Raw genomic sequence first — 20,568 nt, forward strand, 5'->3', positions numbered from 1 at the left:
TGAGATCATTTCATCTGCATGCAGGGAAAGATAGTCATTCAGGAGCGGCTTAAACACGCCGGAATGAACCGACCCCGGAAAGCGGCGCTGGGAAACTCCGAGCCGCCCTTCGCGCTGCCGGGGGTCCCGCACCGGCGCTACCCCCTTTTCCCGGGGGGCAGCAGCCCTCCGAAGCCGCCCGATTCCCTCCCGCCCTCGTTTGGTTTCCTCCGGGGCCCGCGGCGGGCGCTGGAGCGGCCGGGCCCGGCTACCGGAGCTCCCGCAAGCCGCGTTTACACGGGGGCTGGCGCCGCTCAGCCCGGGCCCCGCTCGGAGGTGGGAAATGAGACACCTGCGAAGGGCCGGTTTATTGTCCCATGATAGATATATATAGATATATATATATTCCTCACTTATTCGAGCGTACATTTAAAATGGAGATTTACAGACACGTATAAAGAGCGCTGTCCTGGCGGGGGGCGGCCAGCCCGGCCCCTCCTGGCCCGCTCCGGCGGCGCAACGCGCCCTTAAATAAGATTCCTCTTATATACAACTGCGGCTCGGGTTCACTTGCTACCGGCGGCTGAGCTCGCTGGGGAAAAGACAAGAGAAGCAAAGGCTGGTTTGGATAAATAGTGCTGGCCTGGTGGAGCAGGTCCGAGTGGGGCGGGGGGCCGGGCCCTTAGCTCTGCCCGCTGCGCCCAGGGTCCCGCGGCGGCGGCGGCGGCGGAGCAGCGCTGGAGACGCTGTCGTGCAACTTTCGGACGTGCTTCTTTAAATCAAAGTTTCTGCAAAATCCTTTCCCGCAAGTGACGCACGTAAAGGGCTTCTTGTCGTTGTGGGTGTGCATGTGGAAAGTCAAGTTATAGATCTGGTGGAAGGCTTTGTTGCAAATGGTGCACTTGTACTGCTTCTCTCCGCTGTGGGTCAGCTTGTGGTTCTTGTAGTTGCCTGCGAGAGAGGAAAAAAAGGTGGAAAAGGGGGTTACCCGAGTGTGCCGGGGCCGCGCAGGTAAGGCAGGGCAGGACGGGACGGGACGGGCGTTAGGAAGGGTCTCGTCTCCCCCACCCCCCCCCCCCCTCACCCCCGTCCGACTTGTCAAACCCGCTCCGCGTCAGCGCGGTACAGCGCGCAACTGGCACGGCACAAATGAGAGGCAGGGTCAGTCCGGTGACCCGCGGCAAATGGAGGGCTCTGGATTAGGACCAAGGCCCGGCACCTCTCATTTAAAAAGCATTTAGGGAGACCCGTCAGCAGTGCCCGGCGATGCGGCCCGGCTTAGAGGGGGGAAAAAAGTAATTGGGAGCGGCGGCGGCTCTGCCCGCGCCCCTTCTCTTCCCCCAGCCGGGCAGGGCTCGCCGCGTTTAATCCCCGCTAATGATGGGCGAGGGCCCCGCGGGGGCCCCCGGCCCGGCCCGGCCCGGCTCGGCTCGGCTCACCTTTCTGGTGGAAGCCCTTGCCGCAGAACTCGCAGACGAAGGGCTTGTAGCCGGCGTGGATACGGATGTGGGTGTTGAGCGTGGAGCTCCTGTTGAACGCCTTCCCGCACTGGTTGCACTTGTGGGGTTTCTCCTGCACCGGGGAGGCGAGAAGCCCGTCAAAAAAAAAGGGGGGGGGGGGGGGGGGGGAGGGCGGCTGCGGGGAGAGCGGGGAGGGGGACCGCCGCCTCCCGCACCCCGGCTGCCCCCCACCTACCTGGGTGTGGATGATTTTGTGCCGGCACAGGGTGCTGGCCTGGCGGAAGCCTTTCCCGCAGACCTTGCACACGAACGGCCTGGCCCCCGTGTGCACCGGCATGTGGCGGGTGAGGTTGTAGTGCGCGTTGAACACCTGCGGGGAAGCGCCGGGAGGGCCGGGTCAGGCGCGGCCGGGGCCGCCGGCCGCCCCCGCTGCCGTCGTCGTCGTGTGTATATCCCCCCCCGCCCCACGCCGTCCGTCCCCCCCCGCCCCTTACCTTGCCGCAGACCTCGCAGGTAAAGTTTTTGGGCTTGCCCTCCGCCGCCCCGCCGCCGCCGCCGCCCCCCAGCTTGGCGTGGCCCTTGGGGGGGCCGCCGCGCTCCGCCGCCGCCGCCTCCTTCATCACCTGGTCCAGGTGTCCCGGCAGCCGCTCCTTGTGCGCGAAGGGCGGCGGCGGCGGCAGCTTCTCGGCCGCCAGCCCCGCCAGCTTGGCGTTCTCCAGCAGGAAAAGCTTCTGGTGGGCCGAGAGCCCCCCCGGCGGCGGGGCACCCAGCAGGCCGGCCGGGAAGAGCTGTCCGTGCAGGATATCGGCCGGGTGGTACGCGGCGTCCAGGTAGTTGAAGTAGTAGAGGGAGCGGGGGGCGGCCGGAACGGCCCCCGCTTGGTGGATGACCTGCGGCTTGATGAGCCGGCCGCTGGGCTGGCCCAGGGCGAGCTCTGCCTTGCAGCAGACGCCGCAGTTGGCTTTGCAGAGCCCCCCGCCGCCCCGCAGGCTGCTCTTCCACAGCTCCGAGTAGTTGAGGAGAGTCTTGGAGGGCACCTCGTAGCCCAGCGGCGGGATGGGGATCACGCAGGGCAAGGGCGAGCAGAGGCTCAGCGGCTTCTTGCCCGGCTCCGGCTCCGGCCCCGGCCCGCCGTGCCTCTGCTCGAAGGCTGGCTTGGGCTCCGATGTCTTGGCCATGATCCGCTCGATGGAGAAGGCCAGGGTCTTGGAGGGGTTAGCGGCGGCGGCCCTGCCGTCGTGCCGGGGGCAGGAGGAAGGCATGACCGTCTCCAGCGACCCCGAGCTCGCCATGTCGCTCCGCCGTGCGGGAACTTGGTGTGAGCAGCGACTCGCTCCCGCTCTCGGCTCTGCATTCCAGAAAAGCCAGGAGACAAATCAATTTAATAAGCACCTTGTTCTCCCCCCCCCCCCCCCCCCCCCCAACCACCACCACCCCCCCCCCCCACCGGCACCCCCTCCCTATTTACATTCAAATGAACATATCCAAGAACAATGGCACGTAGGGTACCAGATTACTGCTCATTAAGCGGAACACGCTAAAGTAACATGCAAGCTAGACCTTGTTAGTATTTAAAAAAAAAAAAAAAAAAAGGAAAGAAAAAGAAAAACCTCCCCCAGCCCAATGCCACCCAGCCCAGCCCCACCGATGGCCGCGGGCCGGGAAATGCGGGGCCGGGGGGCACGGTGAGGGGCGGCGGGGCTCGCCTTGGGACCACTTACCTTTGCCCAGCGCCGGCGAGACTCATCCAAGCAGCGCGGTGTGGCCACAGTCACATTTTGATAGCAAACATCTTCCTGAGCGTCAGATCACGGTCTCGTACATTTAAAGCTGACATCACATGAAGTCACTTCGAGCAGAATGACATGGGGATGCCACCATGGATCTTCCCCGAGCCGAGGCGCCGGGCTGGAGCGCGGTGGGTTGGGGCAGAGAGAGGAAGAGGACCCCCCCCCACCCCCCCCCTCCCGTCTCCACGCACAATTTCCTTCCAGTTTAAGACGCACAAATCGCTCGTGTGCGAGCTGGGTTTTTTCCTCTCTCTCTCCCTTCTTAAAAAGCAACTTGCAAAGCAGAGGAATCGTTTTGCATGTGGCAAATTAGAAGGCAAGTGCGATTCACAAGTTGGGTGGAAAAGAGTGCTCCAGTTCTTGCTGGGGTTAGAAGAGCCACTCCGAGTGAGCGTGAGGATTTTTTTTCTTCTTCTTTTTTTTTTTTTTTTTAAGAAGGGGGAGAATGAATTTTTTTTTTTTTTCCTAAAGCAACTACCACGCAACCATGCTCGAGTTATTTTGGCAACCCATCTGCAATCAGCTCCGTTGCAACCGAGCTGGAAGATAATTAATAAATTGTCACTTATCTGCGAGCCTCCCCAGCATGTATAAATTAATAGCCAACCCATTAATTAGGACAGTGTATTAATGTTAATTAAACTAAGTTTAATTCCACCCCTCTCCCCTCTCAGGGTAACTGGTGATTAGCCTTAAATAAACGCGGAGGGAGTCGAGTCCAGGGCTGGGTTTTCGCTGCTTTAAAAAAAAAAAAAAAAAAAAAAAAATTAAAAATTTAAAAAAGGACCCGGGCGCTGCGAACGGGAGTTTTGCAAATTGTCACCCCGAAAGGTGCCCGCTTCCCCGGGGGGCAGCCGGGTCGCTCCCCCTCGCCCTTCTAGCCCTGGTTGCGCCCGCCGCCCCCCCCCCAAAAAAAAAAAAAAAAAGAAAGGCGACGCTACATTCTAGCGCCTGGATGCTGGGGTTTCTTCCCTTTCTTTCTCTAATTAAAACGACTTGATGCGGGGGGGGGGGGGGATTTGCAGAAACCTCAGATGCGAGGACGCGGTAATTGAGAGAGTCCCGTGTCCACCTGTTTTAGGGGGGCCCGGCTGCAGCGGCAGCACCTCCCCTGGCCCTGATTAGCCGCCCCGTCCCTCGCCGGGGCTATTCAGCTGAACCAATTTTCCCCCAGCGATTCAGGGCGCTCAATTCTCTTTCACTTGTAGCCACTATAGCGCTGCGTGGAACCTGGTTTTGTGTGTTTCTAAAATAAAGGGGAGGATTATCCGGGGGAGGGGGCGGGGGGGAGCGAAGGGTTTAGATTGAGCCTGGCCAGAGGTAAAGCAAGCAATGAAAAGGCCCCTATATATATAATTTTTTTTCCGCCTCCCTAGCACGCCTAAGAAAGTTTGGAGGAATTCGGGGGTTTTGTGCGGCGCTGACAAAGCCGCGCCTCCTCTCCCCGCCGGGGCAGCTCGCTGGCGGCTGTTTGCAGACAGGCTTTTTCACCTGCGAACCACAACACGCTCCAGAAACAAACTTTGAAAGCCGCGACCGCCCCGGGCTCCCGGCGGGCGGAGGGGAGCGCGCCCTGCCCCGGAGCTGCCCTGCGCTCCCCGGGCTGGGCCAGGGGGGGACACCCCGCCTCGGGGGGGTGGGGGGGGTGTCTGTCCGCCCGGAGCATCAGGTGTCGGCGTCCCCCCAGCCCTGCCCGCTCCGTCCTCCCCGCCTGGGTGGGATGGGTCAGCGTGTAAGGGAGGGGGGAAACCGTCTCGCTTTTGGGGGACGGGACCGCGGAAAGCTACATGCACCGGCACACGCTGCGCTGGGCTGCGGAAGAGCCCGGCCGAGCCTCGGGGAGCCGAGCCCAGCCCAGCCGAGCCCAGCCTAGCCGAGCCGCCCGCCCAGCCCGCGCCTCCGCCGGGCAGCGAGCAGCGGGCAGGCGGCGGCTGGGCTCCTCTCGCTCCCGGGGCTCGCCGGCTTTAGCAAAGTATTTAATTAGCCTCCACAAACTTCTTTTCCTCGCCTGCAGATTATACTGAGTGGAGGGTTGGGAACTATTTTACACCTTGCCACTCACATGTTAATTAATCTCTATCTAACCCTAATTGCAGTTTATTCAAGCACCGCTCAACAGCTCACCCACACAATAAACACTGGGGCTGCTTTTATCCATATTACTCCCCGCTCACACGTTGAGTAATTAACTCCAGTACCAACTAATAGTGCAAACAAATATTTTCTGTAAACGAGATGATTTCGGGCAGGATAAAAGAGGGCTGCGGAGCCGGGGCCGGGAGCTGGCTGCCAGCTTCCCCGCGCCGCCCTCGCCCTTGGTTCCTGGGCCGGGTCTCTCCATCCCTCCGTGGTCCCTGCTCGGGGCAGCGGGTCCCACAGGCCCCAGGGCTCCCGGGGGCGAGGAGCGGCGGTGGTGGGGACCCCAGGCAGCAGCCCCGGGGCCCGGAGAAGCCCCCGAGGGCGGGTAACGGCTCCCGGCCGGCGAGGGCCCAGGGCACCGCACGCCTTGTGCATCGGTGCTTTGGGATCCCGGCGCAGAGCCGGGCATGGGAGCTCAGGATTTTAATTGAAATCGCGGGTTTAGGCACAGCTGGGGGTTGTCTCTATCGATTCGACTTCTGCTGTTCCGGCGAGCGTATTACAAACGAGTGACTTCGAGGCGGCTGCCCTAGCCCGCCGCCCTGCCCACCGCCGCGCCTTCGCCCCCTCTCCGCCCCGGGAGCCCTGAACGGGGCTGGCGGGTTTGGGGGGGGGAGTCGAGGCGGCCCAGCCCGGCTTTGGGGGGCAGGAGCGACCGCACGTCGGGCGGGCTGCGGGGTCCCGGCCGGGCGCCGCTTTCTGCTCTTCTCCCGTGGGGTTTATAATCCTTCACCCCCTCCCGACGTTTGGAGGGGAGAAATGATTTGCGGATTTTTTCCCCTGGAACGGCGAAGCCTCTCGCAACGCAAACGCGACCGCTCTTACGGTTCTTTTTGCACCGCTGCCCCCACCTCCCCCGGAAAAACGACGGCGGCGCCCGCCCGGCCGGGACGGCGCGGTCGCCTGCGCGGAGCTCGCCGGGCTCGCCCGGGGCTCCTAACGCCGCCGCTCAGCGCTCTGTCCCGGCAGCCCCGGCCCCCAGCGCTGCCCCAGCCGCTGACATCGAAAACCGGCGGGGGTTTCCCTTTCGCCCCCCGAGGAGCAGACCCACTCGGCGAGGGGCTCCCGGGGGTGCGTCCCGGGTGGGTCCCGGCCCGGCTCCCCGCGCCCCTCGGGCCGCCCCCGCCCGGGTAGTCGGCGCTGAGCATTTCTGGTCCACTGGAAGATAACTTAGGATCCTCCTAGTTATTTAACTTGGCAGCTGCTTAAACTCCACAGTGGAAGCTGCCGAAAGTTATTAGCATTATGCTTCGATCTCTCTGAAATGGTGGCTTTGATTTCTATGCTGCTTTGCTTTTTATATGTATTTTTTAATTTTTTTTTTTTTTTTTCAAATAGCAGAAGGTGATGTACGATCAGGCGAGCCACCAGCCCCGGCAATTAGGACGGGGCCGGCTTTGTGAGCCGGGGTGGGGGGGGCATTCTGGTGTGGCTTTGTGGCTGGTGCGGGGTGCAGCGGGGGGGGCCCAGGGTCGGGCTGGGAGGGAGCTGGGCTGCGGGGCTGCCCGGGCTCTGGCCCTGGCCCCACCACCCTGGTTCTGGGCCTGGCTCAGAGCAAGGCAGCAATTCTGCCCTCAGAGCGCTGCCCAGGGGTAGCTCCAAGATGTTTGGCCCGAATTCGGTTTGCAGTGGTCAGACACTTTTTGGACAAATTAGCAAGCGATGAATGGGGAAATCAGGACAGCAAAGTTTGGGGCTGGGGTGAAGAGGGGGTTCTTACCCCTTTGACTGCTTCCCATTACCACTTTGAAACCTCGTGTAAGGGGAACAGTACCAATGCCTCACCCCCACGGGCAGCCCCTCTCATCCTGCAGGGCCCTTAGGGTCGGTGGGGTGACCCTGCCACCGTGTCACCCAACGGACACTGCCATGACTGTGCATGGGGCAGGGGCAGTGTGTGGCGAGGCCACCTTGGCTGGAGCAGAGGCATGGAGTCCTCCCAGACTATTTTTTTCAGCCTGTTCACTGAGTTATGCACACATTACTGCATATACATAGGCAGATAATTTCAATTTATTTTATTTTTTTAGATTTTTTTTTTTTTTTGGCATAGTGAAACGCTACTGGGGAGCTGGGTTTTGAAGCATTGCACAGGTCCTGGAGCAAATGCAGTTACTGGGATTTTGGAAGCACACTGGCCCAGAGTCCTTGCGTGGCTGTGCTGGTCGACTTTGTCAGTGATGGCAGGGGCACCATTGACATTTTTAACCTGAGTCTAATTTTGAGAGCTGGTATCTGACCTGCTCCTAAAGCTGTTTGAAATCTAGCCCCACTGCAGAGCAACCGGCAGGGCACCATGGCAGGAGCTGCACAGAGTGCCTCGATGGCAATCAAACTGGCTTATGTAATTCTAAAAATGGCAACTCCTTACTTGCCACATCTCTTTCTGTCTATGCGGAGAGTCCTGCAGAGCTGCCAAACAGAAGCAATTGAATGAACTCTTTTCTCGGCTCATTCCTCCTTCCGCAGCTCCGAGAAAGTGAGCCAGAGCCTATTCTAGTTTGCCTGTCAACAGGAATGGTAACTAACGGCTCGATCCCAGCCAGGCTTTATGCCCCAAAAACACTGCCTGCCTGTGAGGAGTGGAGAGAGACATCATGGGTGAAGTCTAGTTCCTGGTGCGAGACCGGTCTGGCCCAGGAGGCAGTTGAGGAGTCAGCGGAGTCCGCATCATGTCCGAAGTCAAGCCGTCCAGTAAGGCAAGCAAGAATTTGTTGGAGGGGTGAGCTGCTGTTCTCCATCCTTATTGTCGGAAACAGCCATTCTTCACGTTCAGTAACGGAGCAATGCTGCATTTCGTTTCTGAATGCTGAAACTGAAAGATGTCCCTTCCTAATGTTTTGAAATGTTGTACTTTTTAGTTTTGAAAGAGTGGGAGCTTTTAAATTTTTCTGTTTTTGTGGTTTTTTTCCCCTTATTTTCTATTTAGGAGAAAAGGTGGGAGGAAGTAGAGAAGGAGAATATAATGGGGGGATGGCCTTGTTCTCACTTTCCTACTGAAAACGTTTCAGAAAAAGGAGCAAAAAGCAGTGAAAACGGGTAGAAGCCCACTTCAGTTTTGTGTTCCTATTCCTTCCCTTTTTCACTTGAAAGAAGGATGGCCAAAAAAATAAGTGGGACAAACCCCACGTGTTTTGAATTATTCTCCCCTTAATGAGATAGGAAAACATCTCATTTTCAAAATTACTTGCTTTTTCAATGAAAAAAAATCAAATAGAGTAAAAATCTTTCGAAAGCCGATCTTTCCACCATCTTTTTGCAACTCACTCCCCTCTCGGTGTTGACCAGCTTTTCTGGCTGTGCCACATGCTATGTTGTTTGAGATTTGTATCTGCCCTTGTTTGAACTGTTATTGCAGATGCCCCCGTCCGCTGCAGAGCAGGACCCCACGGGCCGCGAGGTACTGGGGTGACAGCAGACGGCAGCACGTCACCTCCTTCCTCTTGGGCATGCGGGACCGGCTGGGCTGCAGCACCCCTGTCCCATGTGGTGGTGGCTGAGTTGGAGGAGAGCCTGGCAGGACTCCCAGGTTGACTGGTGAAACTGCTGCTGTGCCACCTGGGCACAAGAAAAGTGCTGATTTCACCCCAGAAGACATGATCTAGAAGAACCACTAAAAATCCCCCCAACAATCAGAGCCCAAACTAAAAATCCAGACCTTGTTATTGCAGGAAAAAACTTCAATGCACGACCCAAGTATTCCCTGAATGTTCAAGAACACCCACAAATTCGGTAAAAATAGCTGGTAATTTATTTATTTGATTTAATTATGAGCCTAGCTTGTGATTTTGGGGTGGGGGCGGGGGTGGGGCTGGAGTTAGTGATGCTGAAAAACCAATTTAGAGAAAAGCCCAGGCGAGTCATCAGCTCTGGGGAGCAGGGGAGCTGCTTAGGCTCTTCCTCATGAAATGCAGAGCATCTCAGAACCCACCAAGGGCTCTGAGACTTCTTGGGCGAGGAGGACCTCACCGGGGTAACCGTCTCTCCCCACAGAGCTGTAGGCCTTTGGCCCCACAGTCCTGTGGCCGTGGCCAGTGTGTGTTGGAGGGCCTGGCTTGTCTCTTCCTGCTTACTCACCTGGGTTGACCAAGGGTAGATCTGTCATGGGGAGCGTTAGCTGCCCCTCAGTAGGTCATCCTTCCCATCCCCGTTGGGCTGTGCTACTGGGTGACCCGCAGCACCAGTGGATGTGGCTATGGGACATGTTCTTGTCCCTTACATGGGGGTCCAGATGGGCCTGGAGGCTGCCACGTATTCTGCCTCTGAAGGACATCACAAAACCAAACCTGCAATCTTTGCTGTTTTAGCTGGATGGAAAAAAACCCTTCCCTGATACCAGAGTTCACCACCACGTTCACTTCAAGTCTTCAAGCCATTTCTCTCCTCCTTCCTCCCTTCCAGTGCGTGCCTCTCCTCTCCAGCTGACAGCCTGGGACAGCCCCCTGCGATCAGCTGCTCGTGGAGCTCTCCCTGCCGAAAGCAGTCCTAAACGGTGTGGCCTTTGTTCCCCACAGCTGTCGTATCCTCCGGGATCTGCAACAAGTCCTCGTTTTACAGACCCCCGTCTTGACAGTCCCCAATCTGATCTGACCACCTGGTTTGTTTTTGAATCGAGCACTTGAGTCATAACATTTCTGTTTATTTCAACAACTGTATTCCTTGCATAGGAAATGAGCCAAGATGGTCTAAGGCGGGGAGAGCGAAGCATGTCGTGGTTGTAATTGCTTTTGCTCTCCCAATATTAAATTTTACAGTATAATCAAAATCTTATTTTTGTACTACTGGACTGTGTTATTGACTTAATCTTCTTAAGTGCTCCTATTATTCCAGTGATTTCATCGTTGCATGTTGATTTTAATCTTTTGATCTCCATATTAGCTACTGCCTGCAACTAATTTGTTGCTCAGTGTTTTTCTTTGTTTTGACCTGTGAGGCATTTTCCTCATGGCACACAACTCTGCTGGCAGATTGCATATAATCTCTGCACTTTTTTTCTCCCATATTTTGCATAGTTACAACAAATGCAGATTTACAACTTGAAATGGAATATGCATCTTTTAGAAAGGCTGAGGAAAATATCACTTCAGGTTTAGCTCAAGAGCCTGAACGTGCTTGAATAAAGGAAATACGGCTGAATACAGCTCACCGGAGAGAGGTGTCACGCAGGCTTTTTAGTCCAGCGAGTTCAGAATGGGTGGCAACTGCAATAATTGTAACTTATATTATATGCAGTCAGGGATCAAAGAGTTTCTGAAACCGTTGCTAGACCTAAGATGAAGAAGGCTGATTTTTGTGAATGGTTTAAGGGACTCTCCTAGGGGGACTCCGCTTGACGCAGTGGTGCCTCTGTTGAATGATGACACCACGGAGTGGGTTTTTGAGCAAACATTGGCGATGGTCACGGTAACGCAGGGTCGTGAACTTCACAGACAAAAGTGCAGAGGTTGAAATATGGCTCAGCTGCATTTTGGTTGGCCATTAGACGACTGCTTTTTCCGTTGGTAGTTGATGGCTTAACACACTGTGTTGATTTATCAGGCGCTTTGTTTGCTTTAGCTTTTTCTTTTAAAGCTTAGAGAAGTAATTTTTGCCTTAGGTTTGCTGTGACTTTTTTAAAAAGAACACAGCCTGAACATTGACAAAATCATCTTTGCTTTGCTGCGTGCCTGTTTATGCTTCTGAACACAAATTGTCTTCTAATATTTTTGACGTTTTGGTCACTAGAGAGGCAGAAAAGCAATTTCTAAGATGCCTATGGGCTGGGAGACGTGCATTACAGCAGAGGGGAAAGAATCTGTTAGTTGCTGAAATATAAAACAAATTGGATGAACAGCTGCTGACACTTGTCAGTCAAATAGTTGATAGCATTTTCAGTCTCCATGCCACATGCTTTAAGTAAGTCTGTCAAAAAAAGGATATTTTCGCTGGACTTCCCTGTAAATATGAGAGAAGTTTTGGCCTGATCTATCATTTAAAATTTTGCTGGCAGAAGAATGAAATTTTCCTCTTTCCCCAAAACTGATTGACATAACTGTACTGGCAGATTCTTCATCTAGGTGCAGTTGTACTGGCAGAAAGTCCTTTGACTGTTGGAGCTCGTTCCATCGCATCAATGGGTTGAAGCAAAACCAGCAGCAGACCTTTGCGTTCCTTGGCTGGGTTTGCCAGAGTGCTCCCGTCCGTCAGCAAGTCCTTTTAGATGCTGCCCGAGGTGTAGCTTTGCTCTGCAGGATCCTGAGTCCCATCCAAAGCGTAGTCCATGGCCAGGGGGTTTTTACATTTTTCAGACAAAATCAAACCGGTTTGGATTCAATGTTTCTGCAGGATTACCCAAGGTGGCACTTCCTCCTCCTGGTACCATGGTGCAGCACCCATATAGGGCAGGGTCGGGCCACCAGCACCCACGTAACCATTTGCAGGGTTAAAGCAGTGGGGCTCAGGGTGCAGCATGCTCCTCTGCTCAGCCACAGGCTGCAGGCTCTGGAGTGGGAGGTTAAATCCTGCTTTGCAGCATTGCTCATATGTGAGCTCTTCTCCCCGCTCACACTGAAGTATGTGACTTGAAGCTCATCACTGGGGCCCATACTCCTTAAAAGAAGTAAGCTGGCTAAGGCTTCCTTGCTTTGAATGTGTGGTCAAGTCTGGCATGTCCTCAGCATTGTTACAGAGTCTCTGAGGTGCTTTATTGGGGTTTGAGAACATGGAAAAACCTGTCACAGGCTACAGGGTCATTGCTAATGACAGAGAAACTCAGACGAGGTTGTCCATCACTGCCGTTTCAGGGAGGCACCTATGTGTGTTAGTGATGCACAGCCAAGGATCATCTCCTGAAGGCTGCGCCCACACTCTTTCATTCAAAAAACTGAGCAGGGCTCACTATTTTGAAAGGTGGCAGGTGGAAGTGGGCTGTGTTTTTACCCAATAAATATTTCATGTTAAAAAAAAAAAAAAAGGAGCCATTTCCAGAGCAGAATCAAGCTGTTTCTCCAGCTCTGCTGTGCCTGACTGGGAGCAGAGCTACAAATTTGGGTCTCCCCCAGCACTCTTTGCTATCAGCCTGGTGACCACCCCAGGTAAGGCTTTCCCAGTGCCACCTCTTGGAGCTGTTGCCCTTCATATAAGCATTTGGGACAGCTGAGGGAGAGGATGAAGAGGGCACGAGCACACATATGCATCAGTATGTGTACGGGTCTCAAGTGGATCTCAACCACCTAGAAAGAAGGGACCAGGTGGTGCTTGCAGTTTGTTCATTGCTTTATGTCTTGTCAGGCAAATCTTGTGAGGGTTTCAGGGTGTGATTGAAGGCTCCAAGCATAACAATGTCAAGATACAGATGGTTTTTGTATGCATCCCAGTGACAAACCTGCAGAGGCACCTGAACTGGTTTTGGTAGACTCAGTACGATTTAAATGCTCATCTGCTACCTCAGTTCCTCTGGGTATTTAGAACTGAGGAGCTGCACAGCTGGAGGGTAGGTAAGAAAGGGGGGAAGAGCTTCCTGTGTCAGTGACCACAAGGCCATGTTGCTACCTAAGTCCTCAGGGGTGGCTTTTCCTGGTAAGTTGCTACCTAAGTCATCAGGGGTGGCTTTTCCTGGTAATGCTTCCCTCTACCAGCATCATGGAGCAAGACAAAAACCAGGAAGTAGTTTTCTGGGCTACAGTTGGGGTTCAAAACTCCCCTATCCCAGTGCATCAAATGACTTACCAGCACATAAATGGTGCTAAATGTGTGTGCCTGCCACCCACTCCTAAAGTAAAGACCCTGAAAATGTCCCTGTTCCCAGGGGGGTGGTGTATGCATGTCACCACGGGTAGGAGGGTGTTGACTGTGTAGGGTATGGCCATTGAGCTGGGGATTCAGAGCACCTCCAGAGCCAGGTGCTAAACTCTGCCACAGAGGGAAGGGACCCAAAAATCCATCATTGCGGGTGAATGTGCTCCAGGCTCTGTAACTATCCCAGCCCCATTTGGGATCCAACACCCCCTTCACAGGCTCTTCCCGGAGATATTCTCCTCCTCCCGTATGTCCAGGGAGTGTCTCATGGCTCTTGGGCACCGGAAGATGGTTTAGTTTAATAGTTTATTACGTCAGGCAGGTTCATCTAGGCAGGACATTTTTCCAACATTTGCCCATCTTTTATTTATGAGTGGTGAACATTTGTCCTCGTTCCCCAGGGTGGCAACAGGTTGCTGTGCTTGGGGGTGGAGGACATCAGCTTTTCTGCTTCTCTCTCAAATGGCTGAAACCCGGGCTAGCAGCGGTCATTTTTGATTTGAATTGGCTGCTGGGAGGGAGCGACTGCAAAACCTCTCGGGAAACTCCCAATCTAACATGCTTTCCATCAGACCAGCCTGCTTTTTAATTTCAGGTAGGGGTTTGCCCCGTGCCACGTGTTTGTAAGTGCCCTGCAGGCTGCTGCAATTGGCTGCTTTGGGAGATATTAAAATACAAACTGAGGCCTTTTGGTGGAAGGTAAGTGGTGGGCAAGGCTGACGACCATGTAACAACAGGGGCTGTACCAGGGCAGACCATCAATTAGATGTCCAGAGACAAATCGTAAGATGTAGAGTGGAAACAACTGTGCAAGTGATAGCAGAAATGTCCTTGTACCTGGGGAATAGACAGTCTGATCCCACCCTGACCTTGGGGAACAAATCAGGAAACCATCTTCTTAATTAATAAACTGTAAAAACAGCCATGAGAAAAGAAAATGCCTTTATTCTGAGAGGTGGGGGCTCTTACATCTCAGCTTGTATTTTTTTCTTTTTTCTAAGGCAGACATAAAAAGACTCCATAATTTATTCTTAGGACATCTGAATAGTTATTTATTGAGAAGCCACAGTTCTCACACTTTTACAACTGTCGGCTTGTATAAGGCAAAAAAAGCAAGATGGATCACTATTTTACACAGAAAGTAAAAGCTCTGGAGGGGGTACTGATGGACATGCAGTTACTGGTCAAAATGCAATGTACATGACATATATAAAAACCATTGTGAAACAGAGGAATTGTAAATTATGGTTACAATCTACTGAAATAAATATTCAATATATTATTAATTATAAACACATTTGTATAGTCTAAGATTGTAAATAAAGTTGTCTTTGTACATACACGGTTATTTGAAATTTAAACAAAAATGTAACATTTAGAGGAGCAAACGTCAACATAAAACAACTGCTTTGGACTTCTAATGTGGCATGATATATCCATAATGATAGGATTAATCTGGTGTGGCAATTAGAATGACTAATCCTTTGGGATGTAGCCTCTATGGAGTTAACTGCATATTGAAGGGAAGAACCTGGTACATTAACAAGGATGCAGAATGATTCAAACGGCTGTCTGGGTTTGTTTGTTTTCTGGTTTTTAAATGAACAGAGAGAACAAAAAAATCATTTGTAATTGCCTCGTTCTTCTTTTAAAAACAAAGCTGTTTTTTATTAATTTTAAGCAGTTGGCATCCACAGAAGAGAAACAAAGAAATGAAAGGACTCGATTCACTCATCTTCACAACAATTTACCATCAATGTATATACAGTACATTAATGAAGCATTGTTTAAACTTTAATTATAACAGGGACACACCTAGCATGTTTTCTATGTAGTTTTTCCATTAACAGTATTAAACAATGGTGCTTCATATTGCTTATGAACATATAGATATGAAATTAGGAAACCGATGAATCAAAGAGAGGTGCTAATCTTATTACCACACAGCTAACATGGCATTTGTATTGGTAAACTTCTCATGGGCATTTAGAGCTGACATAAAAATTCCTAATGTGGCTAACTGAGTTACAGACGAGGTACATGCACGGATACCAGGTGACCCCCAGCTGGTCCTCCGGGCCAGCCTCCCTAGTCATCCTCTTCATCTTCCTCATCGCTGTCCTTCATGGTGATCCCCTGGAGCCCTCCGCCCTCGCTGACCGACGCCGTGGCCTCCTCTACCGTCAGCCGGTTCCGGATGGTCTCATAGGTTTTGCTGTTTAAGGTGGAGTCCAGCACGCCTTGCAATCGGAAATCCCGGTACGTTTTCTAAAGCAGGGGGAGGCACGGAGGAAGGAGGAGACAGCACAGAGGTCAGTGCTGACAACGGCTCCCTGCTTCACCACGGGATTCAGCCCGTGGCCCCGCGCTCAGGCTTTGGGGCCACCAACGGAAGAGCCAGGGATGCCAGGGAAATCCCAGCCCCGGGGATGTTTTGCATTGCCCTGGGTAGCACAGAGGCCGCAGGGGGGGCGTCTCGGCCGGCCACCGCTTTGCCGTGGCAGACGTCCCTTTAGGGTGCCTTGGGGAACAGATTCGGGCTCTGCGACTCCATCCCTGCCTTCGCAGGGCCCGCAGGGTGACTGTGTGCGGGATGCTCAGGGGAGCTTTGCGTATGGTAGGCTGCGGTCTAAAAAGACATGGCAGCAACATGCTCCAACTAACGTCCCTTGTTTCTGGATACATTCATCCTGCCTGTAATGTCAGTTATTTTTCTTCACACAGCAGAACGCTTATCGCCCGTAACCGCATACGTGATTACACGTTCCCGGAATGCTCCATATTAAACAATCCTACCTACAGTATTGGGATTAAATAAACTAAGTCCAGGATACCGGAGAAAATTGTTGATGTATAAACATAAGCACACAGCATGTGTTTCTTAAATCTCTCTTTCTTCACCTAATTCTGAACCTGGAGTTGTATTTTCATGGTTAGCTATATTTCCCTTGTTATTACGATTAATATCTCTCACTTTAATTTATGTTTAAAAACTTCTCGACTCTGTGAGATAAAACTCTGGCCTCGTAGTTCACTTAATTCAGCTCTGTGCTCTGTGTGGAAACTATTTACTGTTCTGCTATTTCAGAAAGTCCTTGGATTTGTTGTAGCTGCTTCTGAATGTAATATTGGTATAAATAAAGCACAAGGAAGAAAGCTTTCCTCAGCTAGCTGACAAGTAGAAATAATTTGTCTGTGCCTGTTGTTTTCAGTTATGAAAAGCACATTTAATACATTTCAGTTTTAATTTATTCATGCCTTCAATGTGTTCACTGCACACAAGACCATAAACATTATAAAATACTAGACCAAAAAGCATTAGATAGAACCTAAAATGATCAAAAATATATTTACCCCCTTCTGTGATCTTATTATTTCATGTAAACCACTGTGATTTCACACTGAAATAATTATCATTAGACCAAGGCACGCACATGCACACACACATATACACATACACGTGCACTCAAGGAAAAAAAATGTTACTTTCAGGGTATGTTATCTCACCTTTGTGATCTCTTAGAGTTGATTATATACACCCATTGTAAAAGAAACAACTTCAATTAACTATGAGAACAATCCTCATTTGCATTCCAACGATAATCACAAGCCATAGCTGGGTTAAAATGTTTCTAGTAAAACAGTGTTAAAAACTTTTGGTTTGATTTAACCCATTTTAACACTGGCGCTCATTGGTGTGATCAACATGTTTGTCCACAAAAAGGCTAGTTTTGGTGCGCTTACTGTACAGGTAGGGTCAAATAGCAGTAGAGTTTCCCTTTTTTCATGCAAGCAGTTACTTTGTTCTTATTTGCACACCTGTATTTTTCATCTATATGCATTTCAAGTTCCTGTTTATCCTTTGCTACATACGCTACACACCAGTATCATAATTTTTAAGAATTTTTATGACTGGCTTAATTTATTTGCCGGCGACAGTTTGCCTAAGAGAACACGCCGCACACATGCAGGCATACACACATGCTCCTTCCAACAGCGAGATGGGATTGAAAAACACGTCGGCGGATTACCTTTACTATCCTAATGAGAGTTTTCAGTTGGTAAATGTGAAGCTGTAGGTCCATGCGGTCTGTCAGCCAGGTGCAGACAACATTCATCGAGCTGGTGTACCATTGCTGCAAGAGAGACAGGACTTCTCCAGCAACCACGTTAGGGCTGCGTGCTGTGCCCTGAGTAACACAGGCTGCACCCAGCACCCAGTCAGCACCAACCTTTCCCACCAGCCAGCCTGTTCATGGGGCGTAACAGACCTAGAGGGGGACGCAGGCACCTGCGTTGACACAGAATTTCCATGCGTGAGCTTTTAAATTTTAATAATAACAACAAACTTATTAGGAGGGGTAACGACCAGCAGCAACACCGCAAGGTTTTTGTAATCTGGTTTTGCCATTGACGGGACTTGCCAGCAGTGGTGTGCGTTTGGCCCAATCCATTCTTTAACCCGTTCCCCCACCCTGTGGGAGCACAGTCCTGCCTTTAAGTGTGTCAGACCCACACTCAAGCTACTTACCATCTTGAAACTCAAACATAACCAGCCACGGGGTGAGTCTGGTTCCGCAGGGGAGGGTCGTGCAGGGCAAGGTTTGGCTACAGGTGAGGATGCTGCTGTAAGCACCTACAGCCGCCGGCCCAGGCTGTGCGGGAAATGCTTTGGTTTCACCCTCACCATTATGAAAGATGGAAAAGCAGCAAACAAATGAGCTTTTTTCAAGCTACTGAACTCACAGGGCCCTTCCAGGGGCTGAAATTTTGCTGCTTGTCTGCGAAAAAGGCTTGCAGCTGTGTGGCAGCAGCCTGCCGGCCCTGCGGTGCAGGACGTCTCCGGTGGGCTGTGGATCAGCGCCCCGCTCACGCAGGGCTGGCACTGCACGTCTGACGCCACACAGACGAGCAGCGAGCCCTCGAGAGAAGGAAAAGCAGGGGCTGTGGTGGGGGGGCAGGGGGGGAATGACAAAACCTCCCCACGGCGCTCAGCACAACGGTTGATTACAAAGTGGTCTGCGTACAGAAACCCATCACGCCTCTGTATGCACAGTCACACCCTTCTCTCGCAATCTCTTACATGCACACAGATCAAAAATCTATACTGCAGACCAGCTGCAATTAATCTAGAACCAGTTAAAGATGCAAAAAGCCCACTGGACCAGTTTATAAAAATCCTGATCGAGCACCATCCAGGTTAGTCTGAAATGCAGCTCCCTCCCAACTAGCCTAAAACCTTGCGTCAGTCTAACGCAGGTATTACTGCCTCCCTTCACTGCACCTTTGGGTGGGGGGTCTCTGACACAGAAACATGTCCTCTTCCCTGGCTGCTGCAGCTGCCAGCGCAGCAGGGGAATGGAGACAACTGAATATTCTGGAATTTCAAAACTGAGGCCAGTGACTTGCTAAGCCTCCACCCTTCAACACCGGCTGAGAGGCCAGCGCCTGCTGTGAGCCACATGTGGGTGGTGCTGCTGGATGTGCGGCTCCACCACCATAAGCTGACCCTGGGCAGGGCTTAGCTGGCAGCATTGGGCCCACTGACACTGCTGTCCTGGAGCACCCACAAGCTAGCACAGGGCTCACCAAAGCAAACAAATGAGTCCAAGCTAAACTAGCCCAGCACCACAGCAATGTGGGCTCAACACACATTATCAAACCATACGATAATGCACCTGGGAGCTGCTACCCTCCACCAGGAGCAGAGGTTAGTCATGCTGCATGGGGAAGGGTTTTCCCCCTCACTTCAGTGAAGATGTTCCTGTACTATTTCTACATCACCTTTTAATAAAATGGAGGAAATAAAGGGGTGGAAGAGTCACCCAGGAAATAGCATGTGGTGATCTCTTGCTCGATGCTTACACCTTGTGCAACTTGTGGCAGAGTTTCCTGCTGGCCCTTCATCTCCAGGACAGAGACCTGGCAAGAGTGAAGAGCTCGAATTAAACTAATAAAGACAGGCAAGCAGGAGCTCTCTTCATAGCAGAAGTCAAGCTCAGACACTGTTTGCTGTCACTTGAGGTCCTGACGTCAGATTGGGGTTGAATTGTGAGTGAAGCACCCTGGTTAGCTGGTATAGGCCCGACCAGCATGGCAGACGTGAAGGTCTGGTGGGTCTTCATACCTTCCAATCCCTCAGACTAGTCTGAGAGGTTAGAGCATCCCTGGATATCCCCAGAGAGCACCTGTGGGTGCTGGGACAATGACCCAGGACAGGCAGCGGCCAGGCTGGGAGGGCGGCACAAAGCAGCTGCTGTCACTGTGGAATCTGCCTGGGTTCATTTGTAATGCTGGCGGCCTACATGGGCAAAACAGAGAGAAATCATCGCTGTTTACAATGTCCCTTTTCTGCAATCAGCATGCTTAAATGAGTCATGCTTTTGGGTGACATTAGCTGTGACCCAGGGCTGCGCTGCAACACAGATGCCCAGGTCACCCGAACGCTTCCTTCCACCACCTCTTTAAATCAAAACCCACAGAGGAACAAAGCGACTGTATGTTACATACGCACACCCTCTCTCTTCCACTGCTGCCTCTTGTCTTCCACAAAACGATCTGCCGGGAGTTTATGTCACCTCTAAAGGAGATGAGAAGTCCCTGGTGGGGACAGGTCCTGCCCTTTCTGTTTGTCCTGTGCCACGCACACCTACACGGCTGTATGGATCTGAAACAGAAATTACAACCTCTGCCCGGAGGTTACTAGCAAGATGATTTTGCTGCTGTGAGACCTTCAGATTAAGCAAAATGAAACATTTTTTGTGTTTCTGGTAGGCACTCCAACACGCTGGATTCTGGGGAGATGCAGACTCCTCTGAGCAGGATCCGAATCGTACCCCTCTCCTCTTGAGCACAGGCTGACAAGGGCTCAGCCAGGCGTATTGCTCAGCCACATGAAAGGAGCTCTCTTTCTCAAAGCTAAGTTACTCCAAAGACTTTCTGCTTTATGAGAAAAAGACAAAGTCTAATTCATTGATCTTGATACACAAAACCGTCACGTCACTTCATAGAGCACACACCAACTGCTGAATTTAAGCCCTGCATATTCATAAAAATAAGTTAGCCCATAAATTAAATGTTCCCTTTAGCTATCACTAGTGTTGATGTGCTATAAGACGCACAAGCCCTCTGATTCATGACTAACCTACCAAAGAAGATAACATTTGCATATGATTATATTATTAAAAAAACAACAACAAAGCCAAATGCTCTGAAACGGAAACGTGATCATTTCAGACAAAAGAGCACAGTGTGGTCCCGTCAGGACACCAGCCTCCTCGCTCTCCCTGGGTGGGTCTGCCATGCCCCGAAGGGCAGCGGGGTGTGTGCTGGGTTCCTTGGGGCTCCCGCTCCAGCCTTGTGGCTTCTCCCCATACACAAGGTGCAGAGGGCACAGCCCCAGTACTGAACTCTGGGGCCTTGTC

General features: G+C 52.1%; 2 protein-coding genes across 6 annotated transcripts in view; both read right to left on the bottom strand.

The window, feature by feature from the left end:
* Window positions 1–243: 243 nt before the first annotated feature.
* On the bottom strand, window positions 244–3,337 carry FEZF2 (FEZ family zinc finger 2). Of its 2 annotated transcripts, XM_074878856.1 has the most exons (5): window positions 3,161–3,337; window positions 1,934–2,787; window positions 1,675–1,809; window positions 1,419–1,551; window positions 244–930 (listed from the first exon to the last, which is right to left on the bottom strand). In XM_074878856.1, exons 2-5 carry the CDS (start codon window positions 2,729–2,731, stop codon window positions 662–664), a joined length of 1,335 nt encoding a protein of 444 aa, XP_074734957.1. In that variant the 5' UTR covers window positions 2,732–2,787; window positions 3,161–3,337; the 3' UTR covers window positions 244–661. The 2 variants fall into 2 exon arrangements, with proteins under 2 accessions (XP_074734957.1, XP_074734958.1); XM_074878857.1 differs by lacking the exon at window positions 1,419–1,551 and having other exon boundaries at window positions 1,675–2,787.
* A 10,732-nt stretch (window positions 3,338–14,069) lies between these two features.
* CADPS (calcium dependent secretion activator) overlaps window positions 14,070–20,568 on the bottom strand; it is a 221,290-nt gene continuing 214,791 nt past the window's right edge. For all 4 annotated transcript variants that reach the window (XM_074879024.1, XM_074879023.1, XM_074879022.1 and 1 more), the window contains 2 exons: window positions 17,176–17,280; window positions 14,070–15,412 (listed from right to left, as the gene is read on the bottom strand). In XM_074879024.1, coding sequence (XP_074735125.1) covers window positions 15,233–15,412; window positions 17,176–17,280 — 285 coding nt within the window. In that variant the 3' untranslated portion in view covers window positions 14,070–15,232. The remainder of the gene's footprint in view (window positions 15,413–17,175; window positions 17,281–20,568) is intronic.

Source organism: Strix uralensis, chromosome 10, assembly GCF_047716275.1.
Source record: "Strix uralensis isolate ZFMK-TIS-50842 chromosome 10, bStrUra1, whole genome shotgun sequence".
NCBI lineage: Eukaryota > Metazoa > Chordata > Aves > Strigiformes > Strigidae > Strix > Strix uralensis.

Coding starts and splice junctions, on each gene's coding strand:
- FEZF2 (XM_074878856.1), bottom strand. CDS start 2,731: ATGGCGAGCTCGGGGTCGCTGGAGACGGTCATGCCTTCCTCCTGCCCC. Junction 1,810..1,933: donor CCTGCGAGGTCTGCGGCAAG/GTAAGGGGCGGG, acceptor GCTTCCCCGCAG/GTGTTCAACGCGCACTACAA. Junction 931..1,418: donor CAAGGGCTTCCACCAGAAAG/GTGAGCCGAGCC, acceptor CCTCTCTCGCAG/GCAACTACAAGAACCACAAG.